Source organism: Callionymus lyra, chromosome 1, assembly GCF_982586985.1.
Source record: "Callionymus lyra chromosome 1, fCalLyr1.hap1.1, whole genome shotgun sequence".
Lineage (NCBI taxonomy): Eukaryota > Metazoa > Chordata > Actinopteri > Syngnathiformes > Callionymidae > Callionymus > Callionymus lyra.
Genome location: NC_141818.1, coordinates 29,683,903 through 29,698,541, shown reverse-complemented (window position 1 = coordinate 29,698,541; position 14,639 = coordinate 29,683,903). Strand labels below are relative to the sequence as shown.

At 39.2% G+C, this 14,639-nt stretch overlaps 1 protein-coding gene across 3 annotated transcripts in view; it reads left to right on the top strand.

The window, feature by feature from the left end:
* rims1b (regulating synaptic membrane exocytosis 1b) overlaps positions 1-14,639 on the top strand; it is a 47,787-nt gene that overhangs the window by 15,070 nt on the left and 18,078 nt on the right. Inside the window, exons 3-8 of one of the 3 annotated variants that reach the window (XM_087800462.1) lie at positions 1,408-1,428; positions 8,194-8,483; positions 8,830-9,707; positions 13,251-13,291; positions 13,371-13,481; positions 14,054-14,153. In XM_087800462.1, coding sequence (XP_087656588.1) covers positions 1,408-1,428; positions 8,194-8,483; positions 8,830-9,707; positions 13,251-13,291; positions 13,371-13,481; positions 14,054-14,153 — 1,441 coding nt within the window. Of the gene's footprint in view, positions 1-1,407; positions 1,429-5,707; positions 6,081-8,193; positions 8,484-8,829; positions 9,708-13,250; positions 13,292-13,370; positions 13,482-14,053; positions 14,154-14,639 lie in introns of those variants that run through there. The other 2 variants (XM_087800480.1, XM_087800470.1) reach the window with 2 other exon arrangements.

Below are 14,639 nucleotides of genomic sequence, written 5' to 3'. Positions count from 1 at the left end.
ATCAAAATGTTTTAAAATAATAGACTGAATAGAAATGTATCATGGAATTCCGATCCTACTAGAACAGATTTGCTTTTGGAATTCCAATCTGTACTAGTAGGATTCCAGATCCTACTGGATTCCAATCTGTACTCTGACATATAGATCTATATATATAAATTCTATTTATATACTGTATATACACTCTGCTGTGATTGGTCAAGCAATGGGGTTTATCACCACGAGTCTTCAATCCTGTAAGTCTCTACCACAAAGGGACTCGTTGCATAAACAAAGCAGGATGTGATTACAGCTGGCTGGAGGACGAGTGAAGACATTATCATGTCATAATGGACTCTGCTCTCCTAACCTCTTGTTTGATCAGATTTCAGACGGAGGAGAACTTTATAAAGTACGTTTTGAAAACTATTATAAAACACATTTGCAGGTAGGGCTGGGTATGGAATGCCAGGTCTTTGGAGGCACCGACCGAAATTCATCTGTAGTACCAAGTTTCAAAACATCCTTTTTTCTTTCTGTAGCAACATCAAAATTGTATAAAGTTAGGATTCTCTTTAAAGAAAAAAAGATTGGACCAAATAAATACATCTCAGATTGATTTGTAACTTGTTGACTCATTTTTTGCACTGAATATTATTTGTTATCTTCATTTTTTATGTAAAGAAACATATTCTCATACCCAGCCTGTATTTGCGGGTACATTCACTCTTCAAGTGCAGAGTCGAGCATCTGAGAAGATGTGCGCCATGTTGCTTTTCGCATCCCAGTTTTGTCACCAGCAGTGCACTGTGACACACGGATGATGATGTCACACGGAGATCATGCCACGCTGGGCGGTGCATGCTGCTGCAGCACATCCATCCTCGCCTCCCTCCAACCTTAGACTGTCAATATCAAGTTTTGTGTGTCAGTATTGTCAGGATGTGATTAACAAATGTTGCACCACAGTCTCTCTTTCCCTTTCCTCCATTTTTGATTTTTCTCTTCCCCATCTTGTCCACTTTTCTTCTGTTGCTGTTAATCGTTTTTATTTACTTTCTCTTCTCTCCTGCTTCACCCCCTCACTTCCTCTCTCTGCTTCCTGGACTGCATGCCACAAAGGAGGACAAAGTGGTTAGCATCTTTTTCTGTGTTCTCTCTGTGCTGTGACTGTGAGGTTTTTATTTCTGAAAAATGTCAATCTATTATCTTTTCTTGTTTGCCCAAGAAAAAAAAAGAGCTTTACTGTGTTAGCGTTGGTTTTATGAGGTATATCCAGTATATGTGGGACATTGATCGGTGTCCTCAGGGGTCACTACAGCCGGTAGTTTTCTGAGGAGTCGAGGTCTCTCCTGCGCCCCCTGAAGATTCCTCAAGTGTAAACCTCTGACTAACTGTGTGTCATATGTGTGCTCTACCCCTGCCAAGTGTGTCATTGTGAAGGAGAGGGTAAGACTTGATGGGTGATGGGTTTGCTGCATGGGTCACAAGTGTTGTTTTCCTGTCCACACTCAGGTCTGTGCTCATTCACAGTATTGCAATTAGATCAACTCTGAACCACGTTCGCTTAGTTTTGTCTTCAGGTCTCCAAAACACAGTTCATGTTTTTCACCAGGGAAGCATTCGCTTCTGTCCAAATGTTTCCTCACAACAAGAAACAAGATTTTATTACTTATAACAAGGGCTTCACGACTACAATGATAACGAAATATTTACTATTTTTAACACAGGAAAAGATGATGTTAAGGAAAACATCTCAAGTTCTATCATAACAAAACAAGATACAATTTTAAATACCATTAAATCAAATTAAATACATAATATAATAACCCCCCAAAAAATCCAAAAAAAGTACAAAATGCAACTTACATCTGTTGTTTTATTCATTATTTGATGTTGTTCACGCTTATAGGACAGTTTACAGGTAAATGCGCATTAGTGCCTCCTAGTGGTTGAGTTATACAAATTTAAATATTAATTGAGTTCAAAACCGTGATCATGATTAAAATGTGAGCTATTTTATAGCCCTTCTTATTTTTTATTTTTTTTTACCATTTCAGTGTATATGCAACAGACGTCAGTTGCGGGTTACCGATTTTAACCCTTGTGTTGTCTCTGAGTCAGGGTGACCCGAAGACCCGAAAACAAAAGTTTACCTTGACCCTGAGACAACACAAGGGATACTAGTAACACAATTGTTTTCAGGCCTTTCGGGTCAACTTGACCTTGAAATAACACAAGGGTTAAGAAAAGGTAAGATAAGATATTCCTTGGAAATGTTAGTTGTCCAGCAGAAATAAAATGACAAATGGAACAACAAGAATAAAAAGCTGTAGAGTTGCAACAGAAGTGGGGTAAGGAATTATAAACACTCAAACATTATACATTTCTGTTTTATATCCTGAGTGCAGTGGACAGGAAGGAGCGCCGGAATCTTTCCTTCCTGCAGCACATGTCAATAAATCCAACAAAGATTAGTTTTCGTAAAATAAAAAAAAGAGGGTACAAAAGTAATGCAGCTCAATGGACGTCTCTTTGTTCAAATGTTTCTTAAATTGGTCCTAACATTTTGTCTAGCCATCCATTACTGCTTATTCTGAGAATGATTGCAGACCCTGAAAAATGATCCGACACATAAAATGCATGAGTCACATTTTCCGGTCTGTCTTTAGGAGGCACTTGAAACGTTCCAACCCATTCCAACCCTTCTTCGAGCAGCAGCAGCAGGCATGGGTGTGCTGGGGAATCCTAACTGGTGGGAGTGGATTAGTACAATTTAGACAATCAATTATAATGATATATATAAAAATGATATGTGCCTTCATGCCTGTGCATGCTTCCCTTATGTGTGTCTGTTATTTTCTCGCTGTGGAGAGGACAAAATGCAGCCTGGATATATATGTGCGTCTCATATCAAGACATGTGCGATGCTTGGTCACCGTTTAATATTTAAAAATTGTTGCGCTTTCTGTTAATTAGAAGCTATGTGCGTACAATGTCCACCACTTTGTTTGTCTGAATTATAAATAATCATAAATAATTTATGAATGAGGGCAGTTTTATTAAATGTTTGCATACACTAAAACATATGCATTTTTTTATTTGCACAAAAGCAACAATACGTTCTTTAATTCTCATGGCAGATGTGTTATCCTCTGAGGACCACACAAGCTATTTAGTGCACGCAAACATGGATCTTAATAAATGAGCCTTGAAGTGTTGTTTTTTTGTGTGGTCCTAGCACCTCAAGGGTTTACTGTCTCACACACAGCTGTGTTTTCATCAGGTGTGATGTTTTATTAATAGGAAACCTTGAAATATGAGTAACATTTCACATTCACGTCACTGTCGACTAACAACGAGTTTGCGTGGTTTAATATGCTGAGTGGGTCAACTCAAGAGCTGTGTCTCAAATCGCATTATATATATATATATATATATATATATTCTTTGGTGCTGATACCGGCAAAAATATGTCGTTTCTCTTAATTCTTGATGCAAACAAAACGTGCTGCCAGCAGGTGTCGATAGTGTTCCAACAGCTGGTTGCAATCATGATTATTATTATTGATTCGAGACATACTATCTCTCGAGAATATGTTACTAGTTAGTACGTACACTATCCTGATGCATACTAACCACCAGTGCACTAAGAGAAGTATGCGACACAGCAAAAGAGACAGTTGTTAAATGTGATCCTTCAGAATCCTCAGTGTCAAACGCACAGTTTCTTCCTCCCTTAAATCGAGTAAATGAAAACAGGTTTGCAAGCAGTGTGCAATCTGTTTTAATGTTATTATATATACATTTGTATAAACGCTATTTATAAAAGTGGCCAAGAGATATTCCTTCTAAAGTCGTGCATATCTTTGGGTCAGATTTTTCTAGTAGATTAACGCCATCTGTTCGCTACATGGAGGAACACTGCCTCCAAGTGGACAAGTAACACACATGCTCACAAAATCTTGATCGCATTGTGGCCGCTTTAATATCGTGATCATTTTTTAATTTATATTTTAACGCACATTATCACGCATAGTTCTTCTGCTTTAAAATAACTCAAAAGAGACACACAAAAGCTTTTTTATGTTTATGTTTATGTTTTAAGTTTATGAACAACTTATTATGGATCTAATTTCTCAGTGTTATTCGTTTATTAATGTTTCAAGGAATTATGCATTAAGCATGACCCACAAGTGCAAACATGAATTTACAAAGTTGGAAACAAATTAACCATTTTGAGAATTATCATTTTGTCTCAGGAAATTGTAAAATTGGATTTGAACTTTTAGGCCACTGTACAAAATAGATCTAATAAGGAATGATAATAAATCATCGGTAAAATAAAACTTATTTAAAGTTATTTACTGAGCAGTTTTGTTAAACTAAAAGTAAATGGAATTTAATTTTGCTCTCCAAGGTGTGAAGAGTTGAAAAAACGTATAGCCACATAGTCATAAACCAAAGGATTGTCCAACATATCCTTGTCTTTCATAAATCAAAAAACACAAACGTGAAATCTAGCTGGGTCCTCAGACCAGAAACACAAGGAAGACAGAACAAGCAAGGAAGACAATTACTAAGAAAAAAAGACAATTGTTAGGATACAAAAAGAGATGAATAACTACCTCTATAATTATTAAACGGTATAAAAGAGTTTGGATGCCTTCAGATTTAAATGTGTAAAGATAAAAGCTAGAAATATAAGAGGAATGAGCAGAATTTAGATTAAAATAGAATTGTATTTTTTAAGAAAAAAAGTGAATAAGTTACCCTCGATGAAACTTTAATATTGTGATATTTTGTTCCTCATACTATATTGTGATTCAAATGCACTTTAAATTTACAATTTCACATCCAAAAAATTGAATGAATTAAATAAATTAAATCATGCAGGATACTTGTGAGGGCTGGGGACGAAAGGATACAGTTGTCCCCCACAGCTTTTAAAGCTGATGTTTGGACTAGTGTGGTTTACAAATCAAATAAAAAGAGTCGACGAGAGTCAAGAGAAAGTACTTACAATACCACAACAAAATCACTGTTCCTTCAGTATCGCAATGAATCCCAACATATCATATCGTTGCCATGGTAGCGAGATGTTGTGTACCGATGAGGCTGTAAGCATGACCTCAATGACATTAGAAAAAAACTTCTAAAAAATCCTTCCAAGACATTAGAATAGATAGCAGAAGAAAACATTTTCTCTCTCACACACACACACATACAGGGATTATGTTACCATGGAGAAGTCCATTTTTAGAGAGTAGTCTGACATTCATATGTGACAACGATGGCACTCTGTATTCTCAGCACAGACGCACACGTCTCAGCCACGGGCCGTCGCCCCCGCACACTGCACCGCCAGGTAAAAGTGTTGTCGGAGCGTCTTAGGAGACACACAAGAGATCCAGTGTGGATTAATATTCAATTAAATATGGCAGCTGTACGCTGAATTAGGAAGGACACACACACTCAAACAATGATACAAAAAAAAGGGGCAAAAAGAAGAATGAAATATTCACCTTTATATCAAGAGTATATTAAGGGCACATGTCCCGTCACCTTTTTTAGGGGTCAGTTAAGTTGACTCATGGAAGTGCTCGGTGAAACGATTTGTGATTTCCCCGCTACCGATGATGATGAGTTGAATAACGATACAGAGCTGAAGGGATTAAGGACCACTGATAATCTGCCGCCCCTTCAGCTGAGGTAAAGAGAAAGACAGAGAGTGGGAGGAGAGACAGCTGTGAGCCATGTGGACAGCTGATTTATCTTAGATTAGTCTGGACATGCGCCAACCAGCTCTCAATCAGGCCACGATGAACGTTCTTTGGCGCGAGGTGAAGGCTAACTGCTAAATGCTAAAGAGCCCGCCATTCGTCTGACCCACTGACTGACAAGGAGTTACAATAAGGTTTTTTTTTTTTTTGTTCTCCGGAGGTGCTGCGTTTGCATCCGCCGCCAAGGATTCCCATATGAGTTTGCCGTGTTGGATTTAATATGCGCCAAATAAACCGCTGGGATTATAAAAACGCACGGAGATAAATCCTGTTTTTCTGCAGTAGATGTGAGGTGATATTCTGTAGCCATGGATGAATGTGAGTATTTGCTCTGGTCTTTATCATAAAAATCAGCAAAAATGTTTTGATTTTTTTGCTGCAACACAGAACAGATGTTAAAAGTGATGTTGGAGGAATGAAGAAGAAAATACTTTCAAAATAAGAGGTCTAAACCATACGTAATACTTTTCATTATTGTCTTGGGAATTCCTTGCTGCATCACTATCAGATATTATCACAGAATAAACAATTAAATAAAATGTACTGTGAACTAAAATCAATAAACAGTTCCATGCAAAAAAAAAATAGAGGTAAGGAACTCATCATCAGTACAAGATAATGTAGATTGAAGCAGAATCCAATATTGTAGATATTTGCTGAGTCAACATCTGGAATTCTGCTCTAGGGAGGGACGGAAGAAAACTTGATTTACACGTGGAAGTGTAATATTTATTTTTTTGAAACTGTATGGAAAAAAAAGGAAACTTTATGAAACAAAGGTCTATTTTTGACTTAATATTATATTATCAGTTCTGTGAGTGGAAAATTCCATTAACAGCAGAAACTGAAACACTATAGAAAAAAATACTACATTTAAAAAGTAACATTTTGAGCATCAAAAAATGCAAAGAAGAGATTAATAAACATACACATAAAGACGCACAGAGGTCGACCCTTATATTTATCTCTTATTTCCTGGGAGCTTAATTTCATGCAAACTGTGTGACACTCGGCATGATCAATGTTAATGCCGGGCGAGATAGAGCATTGCCTTCCGTGTAATCCCTGAAGATAAGGTCAAATGTCATCCCTTGAATGTAGAAAAATATGATGAAATGGACCGAGGCCGTTGTTTGTCCACATGAACAGAACTATTGAAATCAAGATCAGGGTTATATTAAGATTAGTTTGCTGCTGTCACATGGACCCACAGCATGAAATATTATAATATACCTATAATATAATGTAGATTAAGACTATAAGAGTGTGAGATGATCAATATTTGTCTTGATTTTGGAACCTAATGTATTATAATACTATATAATAGCACTGGTTGAAAGATTGAACTGTTTTTTGAGTTTGTACTCAGCGTAACAACGCATTTAATTGTTGACATATTCAAATTCTTATACAATAAAAAAAGCTGGGAATTTTGCAGCCCAGCTCTTTGACGCCCCTCTCTAGATAAAAGCATACATGTATAAGAAAGTAATCAAGTGCCACACGATTTGTTTGCTGTTCCTGTTTCTATTGACATTTTCAAAGTGTTAACAAATGATCCCTTTCAAATTCTGCTTCATCTAAGAGTATCTAAAGTTATTTACTTTTCTGTGTATTTTGGCTGATATTTCATTTCATGCAGGTTTTAAATAACATTTTGCACAGACACAAGGCATTGTTAATGGTCTCTGAACTTCTCCAATGAACTTCATTGTGTAACTGCAAACTCAACCTAGGATTGCTATGTATTAGTTTACATGGTTTTATTAAACATTTTAACTAGACGTTTCTCATTCTCATAGAAGAGATTTGCAACACAGACCACAACCAAGTTTTCATGTTTATTTTGTTTAGTAAACTAGACTGAACCACGCATCTTGACGTGTGATGAGCCCCAAGCTAATGTAATCAAAAGTAGTAATGAATAGAACGGAAATGACATACATTTTTCTTTGTGTGCGTCCTGATGACAAATGACTCTTGGACCGGTACTATAATACTGTTATATCATTTAATAATACTGTAATATCATTTATTTATAGATGAACACATGTGCTGATCCTGGATCTTGTGCTGAAAAATATTTATTGACCACAGCCTTAAATACATCTAATGCTCCCTCAGAAGCCAGTCATTAGCCCGTCCATGCACTATTGATTACATGAGACTGACAGGAGAGCCGATTTACCTTCACGCACCACCAAAAAATGGTGCCAGTTTTTTAACTTTTTAATGAATTATAGAGACTTTCAGCTCCAACAGATTTTAAAGGTACATACTCAGCGTCGTTTGAAATGAGTTGCTGGTTCTGAAAGTAGTTATACCATAGTTGACGAACAAACAATTACATATTTTGATAACAAAGGGTGTGATATGATTGCATATTTTAATAACACAATGTTGCATAACTAATTTTGACTTTTACCTCCAGGTTATGTGGGTATGCAACTTGTGCCGTAAGCAACAAGAAATCCTCACCAAGTCAGGAGAATGGTTTTCAGGGACTGGGGTGCGGCCCGGAAGCCTGGGCAGCGGCTTGAACGACACAAATATAGGAGGTGATAACCAACAAGACAAGAAGCTACTACGCTCCAGGTCACAAGCGCCGCCGCCAAGCTCCAACAGCAACGCGGTGCAGCTGTACGATAGTCAAGCGCCTGCTCTGAAAGGTGCTGACACCATGTCCGGCTCCCGCTCCCAGAGTGAACCGCCAAGAGAAAAGTAAGTCAGCAACTTTGCATGCATGGTATCTAAATTCAAGATTGAAGATAGGGATTTGAATCGGAAAAGCCTTGTTTTTCTTATCAGCTTAAGCTTCAGTTCTTTTAATCCCTATACTTAAAAAAAAAAAAAAATGTTTTTTATTTAGCTTAGAGGGGCTTCCATGATTCTGTTAGGAGACTGCATCATTGCAAGGTACGGATTACAATGAGGTTAAATCCGCAGTAAATTGTTGGGACACTGCATATGGAACAACAGAAACCTACCAGACAGTGACAGTAGTGTTGCTGAACTCCGATACTTGTAAATGTGTTATATTTACACAAGTGTTTCCCATCTAATTCAGGAAAAGGCCAGTTTCCCTCCATGAACAAAACGGGAAAGGAGGAATGGGGCGTGGAAGCGGCCGTAGGCCTGCCGGGCAACTCTCCTCTCAGTCATCACTCGATGAACGTATGACCCCAGGAGATCGGGACAAGCCGGCAATGGGTGGACGTAAATTAGAAAAGATCCACTCGCAAGCCTACGATAATGTGGAGAATTCCGTACACTCAGAAATGCACAGGAGACGTCCAGAGGATGAAGAGCAAAGGGAGCGGAAACAGCGGGAAGAGGAATTTCAAAACCGATACCGGAGCGATCCCAACTTGGCTAGATACCCGGTGAAACCACAGAAAGAGGAGCAGGAGATGCGTATGCACGCCAAGGTCTCTAAGGTTCGTCATGAGCGACGGCATAGTGATCTTGCCATCAACGAGGTTGGACTAGGGCCTGGAGATGGAGGAGTGGGTGGCTGCCGGGCCAGCGAGGGACGTGGTAACCGTCTGTCTAGAAAGGGAGGAGATGGGGACCGCAATGCTCTTTTGGATAACTATAGAGCCTATTCCTCAGACAGGACGCTGGAGGGTGGAGAGGGACTACTATCTACTTCAGGTGGTGTGAGAGGGGGAACAGAACCCAAAGATTGGGGCGTTCACAAAGGCCACCCTGAGTCTGGTGCAATAAGGACACCAAGGGACATAGGTGGGGAGATCCTATTCAGAAAAGACTCTCAGAGTTCAGACCAGTCTGAGTCTATGCGGCCACTCTCGGCCCGGTCCTACAAGAACAAACGTGGAGGCAACAAAAGGCAGATGTCCATCAGCAGCTCCGAAGAGGAGGGCGGCTCCACGCCGGAGTACACCAGCTGCGAGGACGTCGACATGGAAAGTGTCAGTGAGAAAGGTCAGTCACATCCTGTATAGTTGGTGTTTTACAGGATATTGTATAGCTTGGGAACTCACATTTAAATAGTCAACTGCCATTTATTAATTTAACAACTGGATATGGTTCCATGTGTGAACCGATACTTGGTTGCAAAGCTAAATCAAGATGAAACATTTTGACCCCTTTGTGTCACTTTACTAAGGTAAACCAAATTAAGACTTAATGAAACTGTACACCAACACCTGTAACACCCTGCTGCTTCCACTACAGCTCTCAGAAATTCCTAATCATTTAGGCCAGCGGATTCTAGGAATTAGGTCAGTAGCGCTCCTGCTATGTAACGCACAACATCAAAAAGGAATTACCTTTAGTCTGCTGTCTGCCACCTCTGTGCTGCTTATTAGCAGAAATTCTAGCTCCCTCCTTACCACTACTTATGTATTAATATTCAAAATACAGAATCCAAATGAAATATGTTGATAATCTAATTTAAATTAACATGTTTAGCCTTTTAACCCTTGTTTGATCTCGGGTCAAGGAATCCTGTGTTGCCACCATAAAACACGTTTGTTTTCAGGCCTTCGAGTGACCCTGAGATAACTAAAAGGTTTAGAAGTAAACTGAAAATCCAACAAAGGGATGTCATGCTCTACATACATTACATTATATATACTGTACATTTATGATTACTGGAGAAAAAAAACTATGTGGGACTATCTTGTTTTATATAGATATACATAGATTTAATTAGTTGGCTGTTGTGGTAGGTTAGCTTCACCAGAACTCAGACACTCTAACTCTGAGTTTGGGGGCAGGAGCAGAGTGGAGGGTGATGTTATTCTATGCTTGTTCTCTTTTAGGTCTTTTGTTATTTCATTTGATCTATCTCTTTATATTTGCCCTTTGGCATCTCTTTGCATTTTTCTTTTTTTCTTTTCACTTTGTTGTTGCTTTTATGAAACTTGCTGTACCTTCTTTTGTCTGCTGTGAACTGGAAGTCTAATTCCCCAAACAAGATCTCCATAGGGTTTATTAAAGTCAGTCTAATCAAATCGTATCTAATCTAAAACTCAAAGTTTATAAATATAAACATAAGAAAATATCAGTTAGCTATAATTCCCATTAGCTTCTTCGCCCCTTGCATTGAACTCAGAAGTCAAGGACAAAAAAAGAAAACGATACATGCATCTCCACAATCAACCAATACAGGTGTCATTTTTTCATTGTATAGCGCTTTTCCAGACAGGGTCACAAAGCGTTTAAACAATCAAAACAATACTCAATAAAGTATATACTTTAAAGGTCAAGATAAAACTGATAATACAAAAGGAGTTCCAGAAAATCAGGGAAAAGCCTGAACAAATAAAAACGTCTTAAGATGTTTCTTGAAGGAGTCAGTAGACTCCATCAAGCACAAAGAGAGAGGAAGATCGTTCCAAAGCCTAGGAGCAACAGCCTGGAAGGTTTCTCTCCTCTGGTCCTAAACCGTGTGCGAGGAACCATCAGTAGATTCTGATCCTCAGACTTCAGAGCCCGAGCTGGGGTGTAAGGCTGGATCAGATCACTGATGTAAGGAGGAGCCTGACCATGAATAGCTCTGAAAGTAAGAACCAGAATTTTAAAGTTGATTCTGAAAGAAACTGGAAGCCAGTGAAGAGTTTTAAGGATCGGAGTAATGTGAGTTCTTCTATTGGAGCGGGTCAGAATTCTCGCTGCAGAGTTCTGAATCAACTGCAGGCGAGTCAGCTCCTTCTTGTTAAGACATAAAAATAAACTGTTGCAATAGTCCAGGCGAGAAGACACAAACGCATGGATTACAAGCTCCAGATCATGTTGTGACAACATTTTCCAAAGTTTAGAGATTTTTCTCAGTTGAAGGAAACAGTTTCTGGTCAGTTTTCTGCAGTGTTGAACAAGAGACATGTCTTTATCAAATACAACACCCAGGTTTCTCAGGCTCAGTTTGACAGACTGACTTAGTCACCCAAGTACTGACTCAACCCTGGAACCTTATCATCAGGAGCAATCACCAGAGTTTCAGTTTTGTCCACATTTAGCTGCAGAGTGTTTTCACTCAGCCATTGTTTGATTTCTAGCAAACAATTGACTAAGCTGTTCAGCCTCTGGGGCTCAGTTGGAACAAAAGAGCAGTAGAGCTGGATGTCATCAGCAAAAATGTGATAAGAAACATCAGGAAATCTCTGAATGATTTTACCGAGGGGAATCAAGTACAGCAAAAACAATAAAGGGCCCAGAACAGAACCTCGAGGGAGTCCACACAACAGATCTGCCGATTCAGACCTCATTTGATTGGCAGATTCACTACAACTGCGCCCAGAAAGGTAAAATGAGAACCATTCTAACACATACCCAGACAGTCCCACTTCATCCATCAGTCTTCTTAGCAGGATCTGGTGATCAACTGTGTCAAAGGCTGAGGACAGATCCAAGAGAACCAGAGCAGTGAATTTACCCGAGTCAGCCGACATCATGATGTCACTGGACACTTTCAATAAAGCTGTCTCCGTAGAGTGATGTTTACGGAAGCCAGACTGAAACTTCTCATGGATGTCGCTCTGATCCAGGAACAAAGACAGCTGTTCAGACACCACCTTCTCCAAGATCTTGGACAAGAAAGGGAGCTTAGAAATAGGCCTGAAATGACTGAGGTCAGTTGGGTCTAAGCCTGGTTTTTTGAGCAGAGGCTCCACAATGGCATGTTTAAATGCATTGGGAAAACTGTCGTGTGAATGGCTGTCAAAGCGCTTTGTGACCCTGGTCTAGAAAGGCGCTATATAAATAGAGATTATTATTATTATTATTATTGGGAAAAACCCCTGTGGAAAGGGAGAGGTTCACCATATTGGTAACCCAGGGGCCAATTACATCAAATACTTTGATAAAAAGCCTACAAGGAAGGACGTCATCTGAGCAAGAGGATGGTTTCATCTTGTTCACTAGTGCCAAAATATCACCCAAAGATACAGCAGTGAAGGAAGACCAAGAGGAGTAGAGGGGCTCAGAGACTGTAGGGGTTACAAACAAAAGGGGAGAGATTTTCTCTTTGATCAATTTAATTTTGTCAATGAAAAATCTCAACAATGCATTGCATAAAGTTCTCCCTTTTCTGAAATCTCGATGAATGAGAGTTTACAAGAGCTTCTTCTCCAGCCAGCTGCTATCCAGATGCTTTGTCTGTATAAAGGGTCGTATATCAACAAGATTGACGATGAACGGTGACAAACTTCAATTCTCAAATCAACACATTAGTTGCTCTTAAATCTGCCTCACATGTTCAGCCCTCTAATATAAAAAAAACAACCTATTCAGCTGCACAGTCAGAATTCCTCCACACATATATATTCTTGAGGGACTTTCAGATGAGCCCTCAAGTCAAATCAGTTCATCTAGTTTTAGTATCTAATTTCGACCTGATTTAACCCATCTCACACGCAAATCAATTATTATTGAGTTTGCACTGAACAGTAGGTTCCTTTAAATTGTATCTTTTGTTTCTCTTGAGAAAGTGGTTCTGATTGATTGGTTTCTCGCTCCCTCTAGGCGACTGGGAATGTCATCCCTTAGATCCTGCACTTTGGCATGTAAGTCCCTTTCTTTCCTGCTACGTAATTGTTGTTCCAAACCTTAGATGGTCCTCTAAATCATCTTTGATGTGTGCAGCATCCTGTTACGTGGCAGCCGTCTAAGGAGGGCGATCACCTTATTGGCCGGATAACATTGAGCAAGAGGTCGGCAATGCCTCGTGAAGCCGGCTCCCTTCTTGGACTTAAAGTAAGTTGTCTGTCTGTCTGTCTGTCTGTCTGGCCACTGTACCCTAATTTGACATTAGCCAAATTAATTCAATGTTAATTCTGGTTCTGGTTGATCAATTTGCCTTTCGAAAGTAAATATAAGCCGAAAATCTGACTAATCCTGTTATACTTGTATTTTGTGACAGATCTAACTTTAATACACAATTAAATGGGGATAAAATCGAAGTGAGGACACAGTGGAAAGTCAACTTTAAGCAACACAAATTCACAATATTTAAAAAAACAAACCAATGTGAATATCTTTCAGGTATCCCTTTTGTTATCTCGGGGTCAAGAAGAACGACCCCCCTGGCTTTCGTAAATACATATACAGTGGTGGAGGTCACCCAGAAGAAACAGAAGGGATACCACAAACACATTTGTTTGTGGGCATTTGGTCAGTTTGACCCTGATATGACACAAAGGTTAAAAAAACAATGGCAACTTGTTTTTGTAAAGGACATGCTTAGGTCAGTTTTGGGGGATTCCAGGTAAAGGAAAGCGCAATGAACTATCAGCAAAAGAAATGTGTTCTTTTGTGATTTTCGTCAGGTTGTCGGAGGAAAGATGACACAAACAGGGAGACTTGGAGCCTTCATTACCAAAGTGAAGAAAGGAAGCCTGGCGGATGTGGTTGGACATCTACGTGCAGGTAAAGGTCCAGTGATCCGGTGCCATAATAACTCTCCCGCAAGCCCCAGTTGTGAACAATAATGTGACAAAATATTCTCATGACAAAGCTTGGCTTTACCCCTGTCCAAAATGTGGGCGAACAAGGGGTTACGAGTCCATTATGACGTAATAACGGCTTCACTCCTCCTCCAGCCAGCTGTAATCACGCCCCGCTTTGTTTATACAAGGAGTCCCTTGGAGGAGGAGACTTCTGGGATTGATGACACGAGGTGAAAAACCTCAATGCTTTAACAATCATAGCCTAGTGGGCATGGTTATAGTAAACACAATTTAATCTCTAGGAAAACAAAGTGTGTTAAGTGGGCTTGGCTTAAGATAATTTTGTACAAACACAAACTGATGATAAAATAGAGTCCAACATCTATTTTAGACACACTTAAATCAACATATTAGTTGCCTTTTAACAAAATGATTTACCTCAATTAAAACAGAGACATTGTGAGTC